Source organism: Melospiza melodia, chromosome 1 (assembly GCF_035770615.1).
Source record: "Melospiza melodia melodia isolate bMelMel2 chromosome 1, bMelMel2.pri, whole genome shotgun sequence".
Lineage (NCBI taxonomy): Eukaryota > Metazoa > Chordata > Aves > Passeriformes > Passerellidae > Melospiza > Melospiza melodia.
Window position 1 is genome coordinate 25283942 of NC_086194.1, and position 26166 is coordinate 25310107.

The 26166-nt window shown below is 39.0% G+C and overlaps 1 protein-coding gene across 5 annotated transcripts in view; it reads left to right on the plus strand.

Annotated features, from left to right (window-relative positions):
- The window catches only part of PPP1R9A (protein phosphatase 1 regulatory subunit 9A), a 128113-nt gene that overhangs the window by 51431 nt on the left and 50516 nt on the right, over positions 1–26166 (plus strand). For all 5 annotated transcript variants that reach the window (XM_063151630.1, XM_063151622.1, XM_063151638.1 and 2 more), the window contains exons 3-5: positions 16652–16784; positions 17276–17396; positions 22580–22684. In XM_063151630.1, coding sequence (XP_063007700.1) covers positions 16652–16784; positions 17276–17396; positions 22580–22684 — 359 coding nt within the window. The remainder of the gene's footprint in view (positions 1–16651; positions 16785–17275; positions 17397–22579; positions 22685–26166) is intronic.

Genomic DNA, 26166 nt, shown 5'->3' on the forward strand with positions numbered 1-26166 from the left:
AAGAGTATGTTCCTGTGTCAGACTGTAGATGAGGAAATCACATGGTTCTTTATGAAAGGCTAACTTTTTCCTCTTATTGAAGAAGAGAATGAGCAGTGGCACAGTCTTGTTTCATTTGTGTTAAAAATACAGAAAAAAAATTCTTTATTAGCAGTCACTGATAATGTCAGGAGTATTTTATTTCTCATGGTCCCTTTGCATGCTTGGGTCATGTAGCAACACAGCAAAATGAAGTTTGTTGAGGTCTTTGTACCTCACCTGTTTATGTACCAACAGTTTTTCCTTCCCTGAGCATCATTGCCTTTTCTTCACAGTTTATATATTAGCAATTGGGAAATTCATGAGCCAGCAAAGTTCAATTATACTTCAGAAGATACATTCCTTGGAAAGAGGTACAGCTGTGCCTGATCTGGAAACCTTTGGGGTAGTTTAGGGGCTGGTGACAATTGAAGAACGTAAAAAAATTCCAATTCAGTGTTTACCCTTGATTGCAGAATAAGAAAAAAACCCCATTAGTTTGGCAGGAATTTTCAGCCTCTAAATATTGGCCTGATACTGATGGTGTTGAAATGAATTGTGGAAGTCTCTGTGACATGTTTGGAAAGCAGCTCTGAGTGCCTTTAAACTTCCGTTGATATTAATGGGTTTTCAGAGGATTGAGCTTGTTTGAGTGTGCCTGCCTGAGTACAGCAGTACAAGAGTACTTTAGATGGAGAAAAAAAGTGATACCTGAACGTCTCCTTACACTCCCATTGCTTCATCTGGACTAGTTTCTGTATTTTACTCAGCTTTTAGAACCCCAAGGGCTGTGAATAGCTGATTCAATGATGTTCTGTCAAATACCTGGTTCTTATTATAATTTTTTATGGACAAAGATGAGATAAGCCTGGAATTGTGTGGGTAGAAGACCCATATGGGCTGAACAGGGTTTTTTAAAGCAATTGCTTGGTAGTATCACACCTCCCTGGTCTATTGTTTCTTATTCAATTTGTTTCCTTAGAAGGTCTATCTAGGTTGGTTAATGAATAGTCTCATTCATTTAGTTACAGTCCTTTTTTATACTTTTTGCTGGGTAAGCAGAATGAATTGAAAAGCAGCAAAAAGGCAACAAAAGGAGGTATCAGATCTATGAACCTTGTTTTACTTGTTCCTACTAACCTTTTTGTCCATTTCCATGCCAATCAGGGCACTGCTGACAACCTCTGGAGATGATTCTGGCCTCTTTGGCTAAGCCTGGAGCTCTTAAATATCTTCCAGTTTGTCCAGTTTGGCTTTTCCTCAGCAAAAGCTTAGTGATTCCAAATTCCTGTATTTTTTTTAATTTGGTATGCACCACTGAAAAATTGCTTTTAATTTTTTAAAATTTGGACTTTGTTTCTAGTAATTCATTCTTTAGCCTTGTACTTCCAATGGTGTCTTCTTCATAGACATCTCACCTACAGCTTCCATCTTCAGGCTGCCTGCTTTTCTTGGAAAGGATTTGGAGGAACAGGTGAAGAAGTATTCACTTTTCACTATCATTTTCTTATGTTTGAGAGGCCCATAGACCAAAATGGGGTATTATGTGATTTGTGTGTATTTGCATATAGTTTAAGCAGTAGTGGAACATAGTAGGTGAGTATCATCAAAAGAAGAATCTCTCAGTGTGCCTTGGTGGCTTCCAAAATCCTTTTGCTTTCTAGCTGATTTTTCCTCAGTTGTCTTTATTTGAATGAACTTTTCAGACTTAGTTCACACCAAAACTTACATAGAAGAGGCGTCTGACACTTCTAATTTTATTTTTATCAAAGCTGAACTTAAATCAACTATATATCATATACGTGTATAATATATGACTATATTACATTCTTTTTAAGTCTTTCTGATGCCATTTTACCTATTTCAGTACTTACAGTCATGGACTTGCAGAAGGTTCTTGGTATGCATGTCCACCAGCCTGCCTGCCTGGTTAACTTTCTGTTAGCACGAGGGACACTGAGTCCACTGTGTTCCTTTTGGGGTGAGGGAATGCTTTTCTCCAAAAGGGAAAGGCAGTGAACATTAAATTCTGATACATCTGAAGTATAGCAGCAAGGTTAGATTTGAGATCCATTTCTTTCAAAGGAGGAGTGGCTGAGCCTCAGCAGTAAGACACACCAAGAACATATATTATGTATTACAATTACTATTCTAATAGTTATTAGGTCATAATGATCTGACGCAAATTTATAACTTTCATTTTACTGCTGAAGTTCTTTTGAACTGGTGAATATCTACTTTTGGAGTTTATTGCCTTTATCAGAATTCAGGGGTGAAAATACAGTCTTCTCTGTTTTCAACTTCCTGTTTTTCATAATTTCTCAGATTTGGCATAAAATTTGGCTGAAATATGAATTTTGGGCACTTAAAATAACTACCAGGAGAGATGGGTAGCTGGCAGCTGGGACCAGCTATCTGGGGAGCATTGCTTTCCTCCCCCTGCTCATGATTTGCCAGCCCTTTCCCTCAGGAAGGAGTGCTGTGGGTCTTTAGGTGAGTAGAGGAGTGTCCTTTAGCTTTTTGTGTCCTTGATCTGTGCCTCAGTTAAACCATTGCTGTTTCTTGCACCCTCTGTAACCAGTGAATGTCTGGGTGAGGATATGTGGGTAACCAGTGAATAGATGGGTGAGGGTATGTGGGTAACCAGTGAATGTCTGGGTAAGATAGCGTATAGCACCTTGTTATTCAAGCGGGGAATATAATTGAAATAGATTTACTTTGAAAATAATATTTTTATGTATTTATATAATATTATTATTTTTTTAAAACTACCTGTTTTTATTTCATCTATACAGTTTTGTCCTAAAATCCAAAGTATGACTTTTCAGCTGTGTCAGGACATGTCTGATTCTTTCATTCATTTTGCTGTTAGATAATGCTCAGCATTTCTATCTGCCAGACTTTGTTGGACTTACATACTATTTTTCTGCAATTTAATTTCCCTTAGAAGTGCTTCTATATCTCACCCACTGCTTTTCTTCTTTTGAAGTTGTGATTTTGGCTTTTGGATTTTAAGCTTCATGCAGCATGTTGAACTGCTACATCCCCTCTGGCCAAAACTGACTTCTGCAGCTGCAGTCTTTGCTTTTCTCTGGTACTGAGCCATCTTGCCAAAGGTGTGCCCTGTACCAGCTGTCTCTCTTCAGTCTCAGTCTCAGCTGGTACCCTGACAGACACACTGGGTCTGTCCTGGCTGTAATTTGTGGTGAGGTCAGGCAGAGTTTGGGTGCCTTACTGAGTGTCTCACAAAAGCCCATCACTGTGCTGCTGGGATACCTCATCCCAGCTGAATAGCAAACTGCCATCAAAAAAAAGTTGTTAAAAACAGAAAGTCATGCTGTAGGTTTCTCAGCATTTAGGAGACCATTGTAATAATGCTCTGGAACAGATTAAATATTCTTTTTTTCTTATAAACATAATTTCACATCTTATTGAAGAGAAACAAAAGGAACTAAGTCCATCAAGAATGCAAATTTCTCTTACTTGGTTAGCCAATACATGCAATCTGCCAGATTTGAGGTTTCCATTTCTTTCACCATAATTTGGTGTATGCTTTATTTTACCATATTCGTAGTAATGGATTAAAAAGTAGTGAAGAGAACAGTTTATTGTGAAACTACAGGTTGCTTTTACTGCCTGTTATCTTACTGGGTTTTTCATAGCCATTATTTGAGAAGGGCTTTTTCCAGTCTTCCACGGTGTTTCTAGCACTTGAGAACCCGGCACAGTGACTGTCCTTGGGTGCATTACCTGCCCCACATTGGTTTAGTAACAAAGTCCTCTCAAACTGAGAGCTCTTGGTTTTGTATGGTGGGATCATCACCATTTAATGAACCTCAGAAGGTTCATGTCTGAAGCCACGGAGCAGGTGGGACCTTGTCATTGCTCTGGTGGCCTCCATTAATGTTCTTACATTAGCAAGGGGCCTTGGAGGTGGTGGACAGAAGATTAATTTCCTTGTAGCTGTCAGTGGCAAGCTCCTAGGGTAGGAGGAGGGCAGCAGTTTGAGGTATCTTCCATAAGGAAGGGTTAACGTGGATTTAATTATTTTGCATTGCACACAGAGAGATTTTAATTCTAGATTATTAGATTATTCTAGATTATTATTATTATTATTATTATTATTATTATTATTATTATTATTATTATTATGTTATCATGTAGCAGTACTCTCTTACTGACTAATTTCTGGTTCCATAAATAAGTCACCAGTTAATTAAGCATTTTTGAAAGGCAAAATGACAACCTGTACATTGATCTTACTACTCGGTAGAAGGACTTTTATCCTCATCTGTTTTAGCAGAAATCAATATAAGTTGTAAGGCAACTAAAGTTTTGCTAGAACAAAGAAAAAGCTTGAGTATGAATAAGAGCCACTCTTGTATCTAAAACACATTTCATGTACATGTCTGGGAACCTATTTTGTGCATCTGGTTTTTAAGCACCTATCCTGGAAAAAGCTCCAAAAAGTCTGCTGAGGTAATAAAATACAAGTTTTTTCCTAAACAGAAACATGATGGCCTTTCCATAAATTTGCCTCTTCTTTGTTAGAAGTCATAACATTAAGACTCAACAGTTTCTATTTGTATTTTTATTGTGCCTTTTTTATTCAGTTACATTATGACATTTATCAGAAATAAAATTAAGCTTAGGGCATGGAAGATGGAGTATGTTCAGTATTTAAAAGCTTGAATTTAAGGCACATTTTGACAATGACCCTTTTTGGCAAGTGAGGCTTTTATCTAAAGGTAAGTAAAGCAGGATTAATTTAATAATGTTTTTATGAGGCCTGCCTGATCAGATAAAATAATTTTTAAAACTTGAGTTGAAGCAATGTCTTGTACCTTTCAGGGTAAATAGGCAATACATGCATGATATATTCAAGTTGCTTTTAATTCAAAGAACTGTCAGACAGTTTTCAGTTAACTGTCATAAGATTGCCAGTTCTCTGCACCCCTTTCTGTGACAATCACCTACTGTTGATGTTCTGTATGGTACCAGAACCATTTAGACATTAGGGTTAAACTGACATTTGCAAAGTTAAGTAAGATGTTAAAAGCTGTATATTGCCCAGAGTTGCAGTTGCAATTTAAAGCTTGACTGCCTTTTTCTCCTCCAGTATTCTCTGCATTATTCTCCTTTTTATGGTAATCCTGTTCTTCTTGCATTTGGAGTGGTGCTCATACTTCTAGAGATTTTTGAATTCTTAAGAGGCAAGATTTTCCTTTTTCTTCAGGAAAAGAAAAAGTGGAGGGAATCAATTTTATATTTGCACAATCCCTGTGCCAACACTATGTTATTTGGTGACCCAGGATGGTTGCCTGCATGGCCCATGTGGGGCTCTCAGGCTCAGCTTTCACACCTGAGAGTGGATGGACTCGTGTGCTCAAGCTGCGGCAATGCCTTCGTGCAGCTGCTGTGGGGCTGGGGCTGGTGCAATTGGTCATGAGCAGTGAACATGTTTGGATAATTCTTTACCCTCTGGCAAGCACTTTTATTGCTTTTACTCCTGAAAAATCTGTGAAAACATTTCTTGCCATCAGGACTAAAATGGTTGATAGCATCCTTTTGAACGCTTTACTGCAAGGAATTGAAAGCTAAAGCTTTATCTGATTACAGACAATACTGTGTTTGTGGTTATTTAGTTTACCAGTACTATAGAAAAGGCTTTCAAAACATTTCATTTCATAATATTTTCCAATTATTTTATTTGCAAGGAAAAGCTGCTCCTTTGTTAAGATTTTTTTTTTTTTTAGAATTTTAGAGTGTTTAATCAGTAACAGCAAGGTTAAAATTAAAGTTTGTGCAATTGAAGTTTTACCAGCTTGGCTGTTTTGATGTCCAACCATATGTTTATTTTCCCACACCAGTTGTATCTAACTCCCTCATCCAGGACAGTGGTTTTATTCACCATTGGGTAAAAAGCAGCCAGGAGTTGCATATACTTTGTACTAATTGTCTGTCCTGCAGTTTTCCAGTGAATGCTAACATTATCATTTATGTTTTTCTTGACAGTATTAGCATTTTGTTTGCAATATTAAAGAAGGATTTGCAAGGGCTTCTGTGAATTTTTTCCTGTTTTTCCTTAAGTTTGATCTACAGAGGGTTGATTAAGAACAATAGTCATGCCCAAGAAAAGAAGCCTTTCAGTATTGATGAATACTCTTGAAACCATAATTACAAAATACTATTTTAGAAGATGGGCTTCTAAAAAAACTTGGATGTATAAATTTTTTTTTTTTTTTTAGGGATTCATGAAAATAGCTAAGGTGGTATGTGTAAATATATTGCAGCAAGGTTTTGTAAGATTAATTTGCTGTCTTCCTCTAGTTGTTCATTCACAGCTCTTATTTTAGACAAGAGTCACATCCTTGCCAGTTTCCTTAGATGATGAACACTGGCTGACTGAAAAATATTTAAAGGTCATTATTTTATAGAGATATTTGGTATGTTTTCTTCATTCATTTCACTACAATGGGGTGCCCATTAAAATCACGCTAAGATAACTGAAAGGCTTACTGTATTGGCTTTATAGCCTTTCATACAGAGATTACACCCATTTTGATCTGCTATCTGGAGTATGTCCAGCGTCTGCTAAATGGTGTCTGTTTTACTTCTAAAAGAAATGTGCAGCTGTTTGTAGCCAAAATACAGCTCCTGTGAGTGACAGTGATACCAGCTGTGTGCTGCTCTCTCTCTTCAGCTGCTGCAGTAACTGAGCTCAGAGATGCCCCTGCATCGACACAACATACAGAGAGGTTCTTCTGTAGCTTTTAGAGTTCTGTGTCACTGCACAGTTTAAACAGCACTTTCCCTCCTCTGCTTGGAGGGCAGAAGTCTGGACAGAAAGCCATGCCACATATTTTAGTTTTTCTCACATAGGTGAAATGTTTGTGTCGAGCTTCACTTTTCTGACTGAAGCAGGTCAAGAAGCTGCATCTGGAAAACAGAAAGCTCAGGGGGCCTAAGTAAGTTCTGAAAGTCCAGAGTTTGCCATCTCTGCTGCTGGTGTGTGGCAGGAACAGCCCTGAGCTCGCATTTAACGCCGTGTCTGCCTTTGTATCCAATAACAGAGGTCTGAGGACATGGTGCCCTACCTGCCACTGTGCCCAAAGGCAGCGTGCAGGGATTATTAAGGGAGTGCACAGAGAGATGTTTGGTCAATACCAAAACAGTAAAGCAAGGTGTTCTTGTGGGGAAAAAATAGAGCAAAATGCTTTAAAACAAAACCCCAGTCCCAAAATGCGCATGTATAAGTGCATCCTCCCAATTTCCCACAGCAGTGGGTGCTACACTTTGCGTTTGGTTCTCCAAAACTTCAAATCTGTCACAGATTTGTGTATAGATAATGTCTGGAATAAATTTGAATTTATGCAGTAAATTTGGGCATAGAGAGTAGAATTGTGTAAAGTCTTCGGGTGAGCAAAACTCATTTTAGTTTCTCTACTCATTTAATTTTTCCAGAATTCACAGGGCAGAGTGAAAACCAGCTGTGATAGAGTCTTCCTTTGGGGTTGATAAAGTTAATTTTGCTATTGTTTTTAAGGGGGTAATGTATTTGTGCCTGATGTCATAGCAAATGTTGAAGTTGAAAAATGTCCAAAAATAATGTTGAATTGAGTCACTTTAAGAGTGTTTATCTTGAATCCCCACTTTGTGGTATTATTACTGTAGTCTCATCCCAAGCTAGCATTATTCATTAATACCGGTTTATCCCCATGATCCCTCGTTCTCTTTGTCTATTCATTTGGATACACTTTGTGTGCACATTTGTAACCTTCTGGTTCTTGCTGCATTAATACCATATTTTAAATTGCACTTAGAGCTGGTGTGTTTGAAGCAGTTATGCTGTCAGCCCTGGGAATGCCTGTTGTTGGCTTGTGTAAGAGTCTCTTACCCCACCTACCATATTAGGAAGCATTAGGAAGGCTGAATTCCTCTGGAAACACAGGCGGCCTCATTTTTGAAGTGGTGGTGTGATTAACTGTAATGTAATACACTAGGTATGGATGCTTAATGGATAAACATTCTTTTGCTTACTCTAGGCAGTTTTTTTACATCTTACTGGAATGCAGTGCATTGTACTAAACAGTGTGAATGTGAAACTATCATTAGCAAAAATGCAGTCAAGCCAAAATGAATTCTGCCTGTAGGTGCAATTAAGGAATTGTTAAGTCTAAATATAAAGTAATTGAGTAGTGGTCTAGCATTGAGAACGTGGCATAGCACTTTCTGTTTGAAAGATGTTTACAAAACACAGCAAACCTTTTGCTGTATTACAGAAGCTTTTCAGTTAATCCTCTTACACTCTGCCTGTTTGTCCATTTTTATACACAAGCAATGGCATTAAGAGGCTGTAGGGCTGCAACACTCCTACCAAATTAATGCAACACCCCACTAATGGGTTTCTTTTACATCACTGCATGGTGATGTTAATGTGAATGCAGCAATAGGCTACTAAAGGCTTTAGAATCCAGAGAATCATAAGTGTTTTTGTTACTGTAGAGGAATATCTGCTTGTACTAGAAACGGAATAGATACCCTCTGTAACGTGTGCCGTCTGAAATTGTGGAAATATGTTTACCCTGTACAGGACACTGTTTGAAGGGCTGTCTAATATTGAATGTCATACTTTGCTATTCTTTAACTCATAAGCTGTGTACTCGTATAATTAATAGTATATGTTTAAATAAGAATTTATTACATCTCCTGAGTTTTTCTTAGTAGAATATAATAGAATTTCCCCCACTCATCTTGAGACTGTAAGCATTATTTTTAGAAGTCTCATCTCAGTTAAAGAATTCATTAAGAAATTTTCATTTAAAAAAAAATCCAAACCTCTCTTGAGATTTTTAGAACTTAGTTATTGTGCAAAGTGATGGTGGGACAGCTTTAGAGATTGAGGGCTGCTGCTATGGTCTGGTGTGGAAGTGTGTTTGCTTTTTATCCCTTGGTCTGAGGCAAGGCTGTGAAGTGTTCTGGTTTCTGTCACTGGGGATCCTTCTCCCTCTCCCCAGCCTTTGCTGTGTCTGCAGGAGTATTGGTAAGGTGGGCAATTAGTGCCAAATTCCATAGCTGCTAGAATTGAGACAAGGTATGTGAGAGAGTCATAAAAAACCTTTGGGAAAGTTGCAATTCTGCACCATTAAAAAGCCCAATAGGATTTGTGTTGATGTAATATGGAGAAAATCAGACACCAAGGCAGACTGTTTCCATCTAGCTCTTTTCTTCCCCCTCTGCTTTTTTCTCTGCTTTAAGTAAAGAGATAGATAGGAATGTGTACTATTTATAGCACATTTAAAAGATTTTCTATATATGTGTTTATAAAGAATTGTATTAATTTTTGTTCCATTTATAAAATATTATAATTTCACAATAAAACTCAGGTTGGATGAATCATCTCTTTGTAGTTTACACAGCAAGTGTTCTGAATTAATGCCTGTATTTACTTTTTTGTGTCCTTGTTTTCCTTTGAAATATTTTCTTAACATATGTAGCATCTGTAAGGGAATAAAAGGAATTGCCTATGAAATTTTTGGTGGGGTCATTTTTAGTGAATATGCAGGTTACTCAATTTATCCCTGCTGAGATTTATTTTAAGTAGAATGTTTTATGCATAATCAATATTTTGTTTCAAGTGTTTGCCTCTGAGAACATTTGTGGCATTTTTACTCTGCATTTAGACCTCTTGACTTGTAGGCTGAGGGAGAGTGAGATTGCTGGGAGAAGAAACACTGATTTGTTGATTCATGGTGACTTTGCTACTCTATGGCAGTCTGTACTCATTGGTACCAGAAGCAGCATTTACTCTTGGCTACTTCATGTGCCACACTTAAAGGCAGAGGAAAAATAGCACCATGAATTAGGATGTAGATTGGCAGCAGTGCAAGGATCTGGAAGAAATACTGCAGCAGATTCAGGAATAAGTGTCTAAGGACAGGATCTGGAACTTTGCTTTGTGCTCCCCTATCTGTTTGGAGTTGTTTGGACACCAGAGTTGAGATTTGAGCCTATACTGTGTTTTAATTAATTTGTCAAACTCTGCTCACTTCGAACGTTCTCCTTTATGTGCTTATTTCAATGTTCAAAGATACAATGAATTATTGAGCTTGCTAGTTTGTTACCTTGGCAATAGAGGGAACTGCCAAAAAAGTGATAAAATATATTTGCTGTTATATTGGAAATTCATGTTCTTCTTAAATACTCTTGTTCATATTTTTATATTTTTTTGTATAACATGGCTGTTTGAGTGCTCTAGTTGCAACTACTACTTTGTTCTGCTGAATGGAGACACTCTCAAGTTGCAGGCAAATGTTTTTACTTTTCCTTGATGCAGGAAAATTCAGCTAAAGACATTCAGGTTTGTAGGTCAGTACCACACTCCGGTAAATACAAAGGTGTTAAATTGCTGTACCCACATCTCTAATCTCTCAAGCATCTGTGAGGTCTGCCAGGAGGGACCTGTGGAAGAACTCTGAGCTTAATGGGAATGCAGGGTTGTCTCTGGGCTCTTTTCCATGCAATTGTCAAACTACCGTAGTGAAAAACACAAACCTTTTTATTCTCTATATCTAAGTAGTCAACAACTGACCAAAAATAGATAGCAGCAGTTGCAAAGTACATTTTTGTTGGTAAGTTAAAGTAGTGCAAAGTAAAGTTTAAAAAAAGGCAAGATCAGGCAAAGGGATGAATTACAAATGAAGTGTACCTGTGAAGTACACAACGCTTAAAAAGTGTCCTTGGGATTTTTATATGATCAGTAAGACTCAGGGAAGCCACCTCACTATCATTTATACCTCCTCCCATTCCACTGTTGCATCCAAGCTGCTGCATTAGAAAAACCAGCCCACTGTCAGACAAGATTTAGACCCAGGTCTGCAAAACTCATCAAAGAGAATTGACTGAAAATTGTTTAGCCTGTACCATTAATATAAAACAGACAGTATTTCAATTTCCCATTCATATTAATGGTTATGACAAAAAAAAAAGCGAGAAAAAAAAATCTGCATGGAACTGTAACTCATCACGTATTAAAAAAAAACAAAACCAAAACAAAAACCCCGCAAAAAAACTACCAAGCCACCTGAAAAACAACAACAACAACAAAAAGCAGGAATATGCAGATAAGGCTGTCTGGATATCTTTGTCAACTCCAGGTTTCAGTGCACCTTGCTGTTTTACTCACTTACTAAAACAAATAACAGCAGCCCTAATAGAAGTACATGTTCCATGTGAGCTGAGGTTTTACTCTTCAGTAACAGGGCTTACTTTTACTTGCTAATTCCTCTGACCTGTTTTAACTAAGAGTAACAGCATGAAGTTTTTACACGAGGCACGCATCTCATTTCCAGCTACAATGATTTTGTATTTTTCTGCTACGTAGACAAGTAGCAATGTAAATTGTAATAAAACCAGTACATCAGCAATAAAAAAGTATGCACTGAATAAATAATAAGTGGATATAAACAATAACTTTCACTGATTCTAGGAAACTACTTAATGGAAACTAATAATCTAAAAAATTGGCACTAAAAGTGAGCCAAGTAGCAGGAGCAGGGGAGGTGTTCCATGTGCAGTACCCCATAGGCAATTTTGGTTCTGTATTTTGGTCCAAAACTGCAGTGTATGAAATTTAAAATAATAATAATTTTTTTTTTGTCTGATTTCAGTGAAAGAAGCCTAACAGAGGAGTCTGGCTGGTTCTTTAACTGCTTAGACCATGTAAATGCATCCTTATGTCACAGGACTAATGAATGTGTGCAGTTAGCCCATGCATTTTAATGCTTGTGTCCCCCCAGGAAATGCCACTGAGGCATGGTTTGGGTTTAGGAGGACATGCTGTGGTGCCTAGAGGTGTATGGATCCAAACTGAGATGTGTTGGCATAGCTGCAGGACAGTGACACTGTGGTTTTCTACTACAAATGGTCTTCGTGATGTTCCGACAGGTAGAAGACTTGGTAGCTTGTTCCATTTGTCTAAAACAAGAGTATACAGAGAGAATATTTTCCAGTTTACTCCAAAAAATGGAACAGTTTGTCTGTGTGTCACGGCAGCTGCTCTTGGCTTGTCATATGTGTGAAGAGGTCTCCGGAATGGAGGAGTCTGGGGCCCAGATACTTTTAGGATTTTAGAAACATAAATCTGCTGTGCGGGTCTCTTTGCCAGAATTTCAGGACACTGAAAACAGATCTTTCTCATACAGAGCTTTCTGAGGGAAACCCCAGGCATGGATTTGCTGTTAGACGTGCAGTTTCTTTCAGTATTGCTGATGTCTGATTCCCATCTGTGTCTCATCCCTGCACTTGCTTCTTGGGAGGATTTGTCTCCTCCTTGCTGAAGCGTTGGTGGCAGCTGATGCCCACACAGGCTGTAGGGGAGCATGAAGCCAGGAGAGCTGCAGGAAGCCTCCTCACTGACTCACTGCCTTGCACTCTGACAAAGCAACCACTTTGCAGAGAAAAAACTTTTTTTAAAAAGAGTCACCAATTTCAGACATTGCCAGAGCTCCCTCTCCTCCCTGAAGCTATGCTGTAGAAAGATTTTAAAGCAGAAGGTAATGGTCAAATTGTGATTTCCTCATTTAGCTGCTTCAGCACAGCCAGAGGGGTTATCCTCAGTGCTTCATTATAGATAATCTAAATCTATTCCCTTGCAATTTGAAACTCTTCCCCGTTGTCCTGTCACTATATGCTCTTGTAAATAGTCTCTCTCCATCTTCTTTGTAGGTTCCCTTCAGGTGTTGGAGGCCACAGTTGTGTCACCCCAAAGCCTTCTCTTTTCCAGGCTGAACAACCCAATTCTCCCAGCCTTATGTCAGATATGACAATTTTTATGTTGCACAGTTTATAGTATGCAACACCAATTGTGCTTTATGTAGCACCAAGCTGGTTGGCCCATGTGATTCTTTAGAGTTATCTCCATTCTGACTTGCTTAAAAAAATAAAAAAACTCCTTGTCACTACCTACTGGTTACTGTTAGCTAAATTCTGTAAATTATTGGTGGGTAAGAGCTATGGGAAGTCACCCCAAACTTAGGAAACTTTGCCTTTTTTCAAGAATAATCAATTTTTATCCTTCTGATCTTACTTCTGAAGATGAATTACTAAAACAAAAATGTAGGGTTTTTTTCTGAATTAGTCACCAATGTATTTTTATAGTTAGTGACATGTCTTCTCTAGCTTGTGCTCTGCCAAAGAGAAGCAAATGATCAGTGTGTGTATGTATGATTTCCCTGGGGATACTACCCAGGGTGCCTAACAATTATACCTACTTCTTTCATATTACAGTTTGTTACTATATTGGTTCTGGATGAATCACTGATGACCCCTTTTTCTGTCACTTTAGAGAACACAGAAGTATGTTCTATTAACAGCAGCTCTTCAGGGCTTCTTTCAATGTGTCACCACTGTCGGCTTTTTGTTTTCCACAAGTGCTGTTTCAAATCCTAGAAAATGTCACAAGTGAATTCTACGAAAACTTTTTTTCCCCTAAATGCTTGTAGTGGTAAAATCAGAGAGTAAGATACTATATTGGATATACTAGAAAAAGAGCTTGCTTTATGAGGAATGGTTTGTGATATGGCTCTTGGGGATGATCCTATACAGGACACAGAGTTGACTCTGTGATTCTTGTGGGTCTCTTCCAACTCAGCATATGCTGTAGTTGTGACTTTACTGTACTGGCTACTTGGCCAGAGTGGCAGTAAAACCAAATCTGTCCAATGACAGGGAATTGGAGAATTCCCATGAGTCTGAAATCCCACACACACTCTGGAAAACACTTCAGCAGCAGACGTGGTGAAATAGTTGTACTTAAATCAAGTTAACCATACTGTGAGGAAGAAGTTATAAATGTTTATCTTATTTTTAGTGCAGTAAAATCTTGAGTGACAGTTCTCATGACTGTACTGAGCAAGCAGTTCATTACCCTGGTGGATAGACTGTTTCATAAAGAAAGAAAATTTTCCTTACTTCAATTTAACACCCAAAGATTCATTTAATGGAATCAGTCAACTATGAAATGTGATTACACAAAATGAGATAAATGACATAGAAGAATATCCTTCTTCTTCTTCTTCTTCTTCTTCCCCTTTTCAGGGGGAGACAACTGCCTTGTTGAAGGCAGTGGACAAAGTTATATGACCAGTGTACAAAAGACTGTGAGTTGATGCCAGGTAGGAAACACAGAGCTTTGTGCAATCAGGGATCTACAGTCTCAGAGTGAAGGTACTAGATAGGAATAGTGTGATGTATTTGGAGACATAATGATAACTTTCAATCACCAACAGTATATTTAGTTCCATTTTAGTGCTATTATTAAAATACTTCAAAACAGTGGGCACAATCCAAAAAGCCATATCTTCTGTCCAATCTGATTAAAGAAAAATCATCCCAAACCCAAATGCAGTATATGGTTTGATGCTTTCAAAGAAAATTATCCTGAAGAGTATCCAGTCATTTTGCAACAAATCTAAAACTGCTTCCACAATATTCTCATGCCACTCATTGAACACAAGGACAAGAATGGTGCCAGTTAACATGATGAAAAGAAATCCAGAAGTAAATGTACTCATTTTGTGACATAATTTTCCCCTATACCTCTCTCTCAGTTGTTCTTTGTATCCAGCTAGCAGTATATTCCTTTACCTTCATGCAGTTAATCTCTGTTCGCATTTGAGGTATGGGTCTCTCTCATCATGTTAATAAATTACATGATTCAAGCTAAATTCACAGCTGTTGTTTTTAACCTGTACTTGCTTGCATGTCTGCTGCATTTCAAACTTAAAGGTTTATGGTCAAACCTCAGCTTAGTGTTGTTGTAATTGAGTCTCACTCTATTGATTGATCCTTATTTTGGTTGATTGCAGCATGAATGAGATTGGGCTTGATCATGGAACCCTTAGTGGATAAAAACTGCTGCCTTTGATACCAAATCACAGAGAAGGGAAGCTAGCAGGGAAGTTGTACCACTTTTTCATCGCTGTTGAGTGGACTCTTCCAGCTGTTTTTATCTGTTTTTAGTCAGGATAGAAATGGTGGCCTTGAATTGCATTACTTGTTTCTCAGTCTGTGCTTCTCTCCACTCTTACAGATACTACAGCAACATAAAACATTCAGCAGCACTGGACAGCATGATGTGTCTTATTTTACTTATGCTTTGAATGTATTTATGAAGGATTTCTAGGAGCATAATTTTGTTAAAGCAGCCTTCTTCTTGCATCATAATAACTAAAAATCCATGTGAGATAGGTTTGTGATTTCTTGTAAAATGTTTATCATTTCCGTCTTCTTGGAAGAGAAAACAAAATGTTTCACATTGGTGTGAAATACCCATGTGAATGGGTATTAAAATTGCCATTGAATCACTGCTGTCTTTTTGGTAGCTTTGTGGTGGCCATAGCATAGTTAATGGACTAGCAGTAGTATTTAAAAGTATTTTCATATTTCAACTTTAATATATTTGCTGTTTAAAAGAAATGGATGTGTACTAACAGCTCTTTAGGCAGGTGAAACCCCAGGTGGCAGTGACCCATCTCCTGTCACTGCCCTGGGCAGCCAGCTGGCATGTGTGCTCCATCCAGGGACACCGTGAGAGAGCCTCCAAGCAGGGCTGTAAAAGAGCAGGCTTCTGGAGAACTTTGGAATGTTTGTGTAGCTATCTAGCAGGGTGCAGTGTTTTATACTATTAATGGTAAAGGAAAACGTGGCCACGCAATGATGTCTTCTGTAGGTTGTCTGTAAAAGAGGAAGAGGAAATGTGGGAAGTTGTTTTCCTTTATTTGAAGTGATGAATATGATATATCCATGGGACTGAGGCTTAGTAAAATTATTACCACTAGTAATACATATTCTTTCCTTACTGCCAAGTGCAGACAGTTTAATGAATTAGGCTGGCAAACTCTGATCTCTAAAATATGAAAATATTCTTTTCCTGACTAATGTTTCTGACGGTCTGAATAATCACTGGTTGAAGGCCATGTTGAAAGTATGATAGTAGGTAGCATAAATAATATAATCAAGTTAATTCAGTCACTGTTAAATTACTGCTTTAGAGATTAAATAAACCTGTAAACCTGGTTAGCTTAAAAGAAACCCCAATGGCTGTGTATATTGCTATTCTAAAAATGTTAATGCATAATATGGAACATAATCCCCATGATATTCATAGGTGATGTAAATGTAGATTAGTAATCTTCAGGTCAAGCTTTGTTTGGATGAATGTTAACTGAAACTTCATGAGGCCTAAAGACTAATACAGAAACACTATACAGGTTATAATTTCAATGTATTTGACTCTGTTAATGTTTATTAATAGTGCATTTTTAATGAGTTAAATTAATTATTTTAATTATTTATATGCATAGACCAACGTAGACATTAGGGATCACCTTTTGAATTTATAATCAAAAGCAATAGAAACTTACACTCAGTTGACTTTTGCAACCATACTTGTGCTTCCTTGAATAAAAAAGCACAAATTTAAAAACCTGAAGTTTGAATGAGCAGGAGAAATTTGTCTTTTAAAGCCTTTTCAAACTTTGCAATATCACAAGACAAAAGTAGTAGCTAATATAATAATTTGGAAGTCTTTTTTGGAGTGGATAGCTGAATGATTTTTGATTTATTTCCACAGGTTTTCAATACATACTCTAATGAGGACTATGACAGGAGAAATGATGAAGTTGACCCAGTGGCTGCATCAGCTGAATATGAACTTGAGAAGCGTGTGGAAAAGTTGGAGCTCTTCCCAGTCGAGCTAGAAAAAGGTACCGTGTCTGTGTGTCATTTCCACTTCCTGTGACACTGACATACAAGTTTGAGGAAGCCTACACATACCTACAGAGTCTATCTCGAATTTCCATGAGTTGGTTGTATTCACTGTGGCTTTTTGGATTTCAGGAATTGTTCAGTGAGGAATTAAAGAAGCAGCTCAGAGACAGGCAGTTTTTATCTTCTTAAGAGAATTGTTTAGTGATACTCCATTAACATGATTTTACACAGTGTTTGTTGTGATACGTTCGTTCTTTACTGGAGGAGTAAAAATCTTGTCTGTTGTTCTATGCTCCTCATAAGGCTGCAGGTGATACTTTTTGTGTGTAATTTAAATGGTAGTCAAATAGTTTTCTTAAAAGGGATCAAAGTAATATTAGTGTTATTGACAAAGAAAGCCAAGAGGAACCAAAGCATAAATGCTTACCTACCTAATAATGTACAGATAAATGTAAGAATTTTCTGCTTTTTCTTGCCTCTTTCACAGATGAAGATGGACTTGGCATAAGCATTATTGGAATGGGAGTTGGAGCTGATGCAGGCCTTGAAAAACTGGGAATATTTGTCAAAACAGTAACAGAGGGTGGGACAGCAGAAAGAGATGGCAGGTAAACGAGACTTTGTATTTGGAAATTTTATCAGCAAGAGTTACTATAAAATATGATTTTCATAGGGAATAGTTGTTTGCTTAACATATGTCACGGTAATCCAAGCTGTAAAGTTGGTCAACTTCATTGGAAAGGTCCAAGTAACTGATGTGGTTCTGAGAAGAACTAAATTGGTTCCATGAGTTTAGACTTTTAAAGAAGAACAAAGTTGCCAAAGATAAGTGTTTGTGACTACTGAGAACCCAGATGCTTTAGCATGAGTAAGGCTGCTGATTCCAAACTCTGCGTCACTTTTGAAAGTAGTTTCGATTCTTAAGGTGTTGAGCTCCCACCTCTTCTATTGGCTTCAAGCCAGCTTTAGATAGGCAATACTAAAAAAATAATTCAGTTCAACATTGGATAATTTGGTCTCTCTGCATATGATGTCCTTGCAAAGAGATCTTGACAGGCTATGGGCTGAGGACAGCTGCATGAGGTTCACTAAGGCAAAGGGCCAGTCCTGCCCTGGGTTCACATCAGAGCTGCATGAGGTTCACCAAGGCAAAGGGCCAGTCCTGCCTGGGTTCACATCAGAGCTGCATGAGGTTCACCAAGGCAAAGGGCCAGTCCTGCCTGGGTTCACATCAGAGCTGCATGAGGTTCACCAAGGCAAAGGGGCCGCAGCAGCCCCAGGCAGGGCTGCAGGCTGGGGGAGGAGCAGCTTGAGGGCTGCTCAGCAGAAAAGGACTGGAGGTGCTGGTTGACAGGGAGCTGGATATCAGCCAGGATGTGCCCATGTGGCCAGGAAAGCCAAAGGCATCCTGGCCTGGACCAGCAGTAGTGTATCCAGCAGCACCCAGGCAGGGACTGTGCCCCTGTGCTTGGCACTGGTGAGGCCACCTTGGGTGCTGTGTCCAGCTTTGGGCCTGTCACTGCAAGAAGGACACTGAGGTGCTGGAGTGTGGCCAGAGAAGGGGAACAAAGCTGGTGAAGGGTCAGGAGCACAGGTCTTATGAAAGGGAGTTGGGGGTGTTTGACCTCGAGAAAAGGAGGCTTGGGGATGACCTTATCACTCTCCACAGCCGCTGGAAAGGAAGTTGTAACCAGGTGGGAGTCAGTCTCTTCTGACATGTCTCAAGTGAAAGGGTGAGAGGAAATGGCCTTAAGTTGTGTCAGGTGAGGTTGAGATTAAATATTAGAGCTGTTTTTCAATTAAAAAGGCATTGGAATAAGTTGCCCAGAAAGGTGGTGAAGTCATTGTCTCTGGAAGTGTTGAAGAGGCATCTGGATGTCGCACTTGGGATGTGGTTTAGGAGTGATTGAGCTGCTCGGTTGATGGCTAAACTGGATGGTCTTGGAAGATCTTTTTCAACCTTGATTATTCTGTGATTAAGGAAATAATTAGTGTGTCTGAATATTTAAACTTTTACTAAATGCATTCCTTTAAAGTTTACTAATACAGATTGTTCATACTACTTACTTTGGATAGTCTTCTATTCTGGGGTTCGGTTTTCACACCTACAGCACTGAAAGTACATTAATTAATTGGAATAGGAAGCTGTACCATAAACCTTGCCCAGTAAAGAAGTGAAATGGTGTGTGTAGTCCTATGTGCTAATACAAAATCTGCTTGCTTATTTGGTATGTGCAAGCTAAAGAATTCCTTTTCAACATAAAATATTTCATATCATATGGGACACAGTTATCTGTGTGTTCTACAACACCTGCTGATATGTGTATTATACAATACCTGCCAAAAAGCAAGTCAACCTCTTCTCAGGAGACAGGAAAAAACTTTACTATGTAATCATTTAATAATGAAAAGAATTCTGAAAAATCTTCTAACCCATACAATTTTTCATTTTGTCCTTAAAAATAAAGTGCTTAACTTTGTAAATTTTCATGCCAGTAAAATATTACTTCTCTGATATGTAAGCAATTAAATCAACGTATCTGCATTCTCCTTTTCTGATTTTAACCATTAATGTCTTGTTATATTAGTCATAAACAATATGAAAATATTGTTTATAAATAAGAGTGGGAATAAACTCTTAAGATGTTGATGATGTCTTCTAAAAAATACATTGCAGTAACATGTTCCTTGTTGAACACCTCTAACTTTTCAGCCAGGCAAAAAATTGTTCTGCTGTGGAAACCCCACAAAAATTTAAGCAGAAGACTCTAGAAGGCAGGGGGTTGCAAAGTTTAGTAATGTTACTTGGAAACTACTGAACTATGTTGCCTTCTAGATTGGGCTTGGGGGTGTCTTTAGAGATCTTGGCAATAAAATATCATGTTGAAGGCCAAGTACTGATTTATCATAGGCTTAAAAATTATGAAGGGAAATGAAGCTGACACCTCAAGATGTCATGACTTTATCCATTACTTTAAATTTAAGTGAATGTTTTTCTGAAGGGTATGCTTGACCTCAGCTAGAAGGCATTAAGCTCACGACTGGTATTCTTTGTAAAATTCTCTGGTTGAAAATCAGTCACTCACTGCTGCTCTGTCATGATCTGTAATTTCTTTTCATCTCATTATTCACATGTTTGAGTGGGCTGCAGAAGTTAATGTTCCATCACAAGTCTGTTCTTTCATTTCCCTAGATGGCATCTGAAAGGAACTTGTCAGCTGAGAAAAAATAATATCGTTCTTTGACCATTCTAATATTTGTGTTGGTTTTCAACTGGCAGAATGTTCAGTCAGCTGAGAAATAGGACTCTGATTTTCTCTTTGAGAGCCTGACTGATCATTCACTTGGGAAAGGGATATATAATCCTCTCAGTCAGGACCAGACCATTCTGCATAATAAAGTGCATCAACTGTAAAGGGTCCTGTTAACTTCATCTTTATGAAAAGCCTACTTAATCATTAGCACTGATAGCAAAACAAAGTCTCCAACCACAAAATAAAACTTCTTCAGTAGTTGCATCAGATATTCTGAATAATCGCGTAGCAATCTTCAACCAGGTTCTCCTGAAGCTACAATTTAAAATGTTACAGTATCTGTAGGATAGTTGTTCTATTTTTTATTGAAAGACCTATCAAATTATGATATAAAGTACTTGTCTCCCCTGGAAATACAAAATCTGCAAAGAGGTTTCTCAGTGATTTAACACCCCTGGCTTGATTCATGCTGCTGTAGACAAAAAGGTAGCATTTAGCTGTCATACTTAAAGGTTTTGTGTGCCAGTGTATGCCCAAGGAGGGTGCTTCAAGATGAATCCAAAGGCAAGCAGGTTGATAAGTATTAGGAGAGGTTATTAGTAGTGAGAAAGATAGGAAATCAGTCATTAGACTGAATATGAAAAATTAGACTGAATATGAAAAATAAAATCTTTTCCTGGATCAATCAATCAATAGCTGCTTCTTTCAGGTTGTTGTGGTGATGTGTCATTCACTTTATGAAGTATTTTGATAGCATTGGGAGCAACAGTTTTGAAACGTTGCATAGTTCTTAACTTGAACTCTAGAAGATGTCTCTGCACAAATTAAATTTTTCAGTTCATCATACAGAGCAATTGTGCAAATAATTTTTTCAATTGTAGTTGGTTTGTTTCTATAGTTGCTATTTCATTGTTATCTGCAGGCAGAGTTTAAAGTCATGAACATTAGAAAATAATTGTCAGAAGAATTACCAATGTTATTAATGCTAAAAGCAATACAATTTCTGTAATTCAGACTTTGGCAATCCAAGCCTAATTTTTCATTCATGTTTGAAATTAGATTTGACACAGGGGGCCTGGAGCTCTTGTCAGAATGGGCTTTCAGGGGAGGTCCTCCCTTTGTAGGTTGATATGCATATATGCTCCTATATAATTAAAATATATGTGTAAAGGAGTATTGGAGAACAATGTCCATAAAAATAAGAGTTGGAAGTTTAAAAAAAAAAGTTCAAAATTAGATGAATATTGATGCGAGTGCTGTATTTCTCAAATGTTTCAGTGCAAATTGAAATAAAATTCTGAGTTTAAAATGTCAGATATGATTTTCAAAATAGGAGTTTATAGGCTGCCTTTTTCAAGGGAGATCCTGCCTAGAACACAGTGACATTCTGTAGTGTGAGGCTGCCAAAGAGTAAATACTGTATTTCTTACTCATCACTGGAATCCAAAGAACAAAGATGCTGCTTGAACACATGTAAAACTGCAAAGCAGTTCCTCAGACTTGACAGAGAAATTAGTGCTCCAAGTACAAATGCTTCAACATTCTGTTGAAGCCTCTGTTTTTTGAAAAGAAATCTTATCACTAATATATCCTAAGATGTTAAATACATTAATTTAGGTATTTTCATATAATTTAAATAGGATTTTTTCATAGCTGTTTCTTGGTTGCTTTGTAAACTCTGTTATTTGGATCAATAGAATCCATGTAAGTGCTTGAAAATTGCTCCCTTTGACTAGTTCTGGATGTGTTTGTTTGGTTTTTGTTTTGAAACTATTAAGAGATCGTGCGTTTCTAAAGAACAGTATAGCAGTCATCTTCCAGGGATTCGTAATCTAGAGGAGTCCAGTGCCTGCTGTAGGGATTTCGTAGCTGTGCTTGCTTTAGATAAAAGCAACATGGCTTTCATCTGTCTAAACTTCTTCTGCATTAAACAGTGTATCAGCTGTAAATAGGTTTTTGGTCACAAAAAGAGAGACCTCATTACAGCAGTCCAAGTTTTATGATTGTGTGCAGCAAGATCATGCTTACACTGAGAATTCATTTTTTTGGAACAAGTTAGATGAAATATCTTAAGATAGTACGTCACAATTGGGTCTGATGCTTAGTTCTTTTCTCCACAGATGAGCAGCTTGTTTTAGTTAAATACTACATTTTTTTTCCATTAGCATGAAATGCCAGAACTATGTCTTATGCTGTTTTTCAAGATTGGCTTAGGAAAGAATGATATAAGAGCTGTTTAAGTATCTCATTTAATTTAATTCATATGACAAATTCAGGAGTTTGTGTTGCTGTATTTCTATACAAGGAAAGAGACTGGATAATTAATTGATTATATTAACTGTAATGGTAACTTTGAAGTTGGATTACCGAGATGTCTGTGTGCAAGGAATGATGTGTTTTTCATATTTACCTCAATCATTCTATGACTGAGCTTTTGTTTAAGGTCAAACTATAAAGATCTCTCTATGCTAAGTTTTGCTGAAAATTTGGAAGAATTCATACAATTATTTATGCATTTGTGTTCTTTTTCCTGAAAGGATCCAAGTGAATGACCAAATTGTGGAAGTTGATGGCATCAGTCTGGTTGGTGTTACACAAAATTTTGCTGCAACTGTTCTTAGAAACACCAAAGAGAAAGTCAGGTGAGTATTTTAGAGGGAAAAAAGAGATTTAAATTAATACTTAAGATTACTTGGCTTCCTTTGCAGGCCTTTCAGTTTGCCCAGGTACAATCAGAGGCTTTTTGCCTCTATGTCTTCTCTCCTTTGATCTCTCCTTTGATTCTGAGAGAGGGATAAAATACAGTATGACAGTTTTGTTTTGGCTTACATTTTTAAAGTATTACAACCAAGACAAGCTGGAATTGCAGACAGATGATGACTATGCTATTCATCACTAATCTAGATGTTCATGGGCTTCAAGCTGTTTGCATTAGTGGGGATGATGAAGGTCATGGTGTTGGTCAGATGGAAGCTGCTGCCAGTGATCACTTCCTTGCTCCACCCGTGGGGACACTGACCCTGTTCACGCTCCAGGGTTGGAGCAGGAGGAGATCAGCACTCTGGTCCCTCAGTTGCCACCTCAGCACAGAGGACAGGAGAGAATTGGATGCAGTAGTGACAACAGCTGCCAAATTAAGGAGAGTAACCAGTATTAATTAACCGAGCTCCCAGCACCACCTGTGGGTTTCTCTCTGCACCTATACTGTGGTTCATTGTCCCTGTAAAAGTCCATAAATTAATTGAACAGACTCAAAAATGTAACATATTCTGCAAGTACACTTCTGAACTTGTGTGCTTGTGAGTGCAAAACTATAAAATGTCATTAATAAGAGCTTTGTTTCCCTAGAATTGAACTGGTTTGCCATTTAAGACCCTGTGCAGTCACACAGTTTTTCAACAGCTTGGTAATTTCAGTAAAGATTCAATTCTACAAAATAAATCCAGAAATATCTTTGACATATTGTAAAAGCAGCAGCCATTCTGAAGTCACCTTTTGGTTCTCTCTAGGGAGTACAACTGAATTCTTTAATTAATGAGTTCAGAGCTGACTTCTTTTGAACCATGACTAAACTCCGGGTGGTAATATATGCAGACGCCCTCAGATGGTGGTGCTCTATGTTGGAAAGCACACTTCCACTAAAATTCCACAGCTGATCCTACATGACATTGAGGAATAATGCTGGGATGTGGATTCTGCACAGAATCTTGGGGGTGGTTGATAAATCTTTTATTTGAGAGAGGTTATTTAGGAAAAAAGAGAATATTTGAAACTGTAATGTAATTATAGGCGAGTATATTTTTGTGTAACATTTACATTTGAAGTTACACCATTACTATTTCTGCAAAGACTCACACATGCTGTGAGTGCTCCTACTGACTAAACTATGAAAATGAGTATATACTTTATTAGGTTTTCTATAGTTGGGATCTTCAAACATAAAATCCTTATGATAGAGAATAATGTGTTCCTGTATTTTGGAACGCAGAGCAAATGTTATGTATAATCTGTGTTTGATGTTCTAGTTCAAAAGGAAAAAGGAAAAAAGAAAGCACTCACATAAAACATACCTATTGTATACATTTAGAATCAGCTCAGTTTGTGTGATTATTGCTGCATAAGTTATGGAATAGAATACTTGCTTCCATGGGAAAATAATGGAGGAAGGAAAAATCATAAAGTGATTTTCACACAGAACTCCCACAGTCTTCTCTCAGGAAATAAATTACAGTGAGACTGGTTGCAATCTAGACCCTTGTCACAAAATAGGGAGCTGAAAGAAGTATTTCTTCATTGTTGTTGAGTTCACATTGTCAAGTGTACTGTGCACTGGGATCATTGGCTTCTGACAGGTCTCATTTGTCAAAGAGATATTTGAGTTTCTTCATTTTTCCTTGGAAGATTAGGATACTGAGTTTTCATGGAAAAAATGACTCAGTATGTTAGTGTCAAAACTAGACCCCAAAAAAGCATAGAATAATACTCAGTTAATAATACATTTCAAATACTCTATAAGTTACAATATAAAATGTTACTAAAATATTAATAATGTATACATAAAGAGCATACCATGTGGTTGGCAGTATCTTACTAATGTGTATTTCTAATCAGAGGAAAGAAATGGGTAGAATTTGGTGCAACTTCCTCAATTTTTTTTCCATTTTAAACTTCATGGAAAAAAATGCTCGGAAAGACTTCTTTCTGCTTTATGCAAGCCAGCTGAGAAATGCATGATGTTTTCCCTGATTTGTGGTAGGCTGGGAGTGAGGCTTGACAAGGTAGCCAAGCCTTGTACGGCACAGGCTCCTGCTTAGCTTCTGGTCCAGTCCTGGATGGTGTTGTTGCTTGATGCTCTACATTGGTTTTAGTTGCACAAAATGAAAAATGGTTCCAGAAAGCAGTTTTTTAGAAAGAGATATTTCAGTATGCTTGATGTTTCGGCTTCAATACAGGTTTGAACATTTGCTTGTAAAGAAAGTAAGAGCTAATATTGATGAATTTAGATATGAAAGGAAATAAGGTATTTTTAACTTCCTGACTGTTCTTCTTTTGACATGTGGCAAAAGAGCCCTGCCTGCTGCTTGTTTCGTGGTGAGAAGAATTGGTTTCTGGCAGATTCTCTTTCCTGCTGTGTTAAAGCTAGGATGGAGAATCCCTCATCTCCACCTTCTTTGGCAGACAGTGAAAACCTCTGCACTTGAACTGCTCCAGAACATTAGGGACACCATGGGAGGGTCTGCTGGGGCAAAATGCCTTTCTTGTCTCCAGCTGGCAGCTCCTGCCTGCTGTCAGTGCAGGGAGCGGGGCAGGGAGCCGGGCAGGGAGCAAGGCAGGGAGCAGGGCAGGGAGCCGGGCAGGGAGCGGGGCAGGGAGCCGGGCAGGGAGCAGGGCAGGGAGCAGGGCAGGGCAGGGAGCGGGGCAGGGAGCAGGGCAGGGAGCAGGGCAGGGAGCCGGGCAGGGAGCAGGGCAGGGAGCAGGGCAGAGAGCAGGGCAGGGCAGGGAGCAGGGCAGGGAGCAGGGCAGGGCAGGGAGCAGGGCAGGGCAGGGAGCAGGGCAGGGAGCAGGGCAGGGAGCCGGGCAGGGAGCAGGGCAGGGCAGAGAGCAGGGCAGTGCAGGGAGCAGGGCAGGGCAGGGAGCCGGGCAGGGAGCAGGGCAGGGAGCAGGGCAGGGAGCCGGGCAGGGAGCAGGGCAGGGAGCAGGGCAGGGCAGGGAGCAGGGCAGGGCAGGGAGCAGGGCAGGGCAGGGAGCAGGGCAGGGCAGAGAGCAGGGCAGGGAGCAGGGAGCCGGGCAGGGAGCAGGGCAGGGAGCCGGGCAGGGCAGGGAGCAGTGCAGGGCAGGGAGCAGGGCAGGGAGCAGGGAGCCGGGCAGGGAGCAGGGCAGGGAGCCGGGCAGGGCAGGGAGCAGTGCAGGGCAGGGAGCAGGGCAGGGCAGGGAGCAGGGCAGGGAGCAGGGCAGGGCAGGGAGCAGGGCAGGGAGCAGTGCAGGGAGCAGGGCAGGGAGCAGGGCAGGGCAGGGAGCAGGGCAGGGAGCAGGGCAGGGCAGGGAGCCGGGCAGGGAGCAGGGCAGGGAGCCGGGCAGGGCAGGGAGCAGGGCAGGGAGCAGGGCAGGGCAGAGAGCGGGGCAG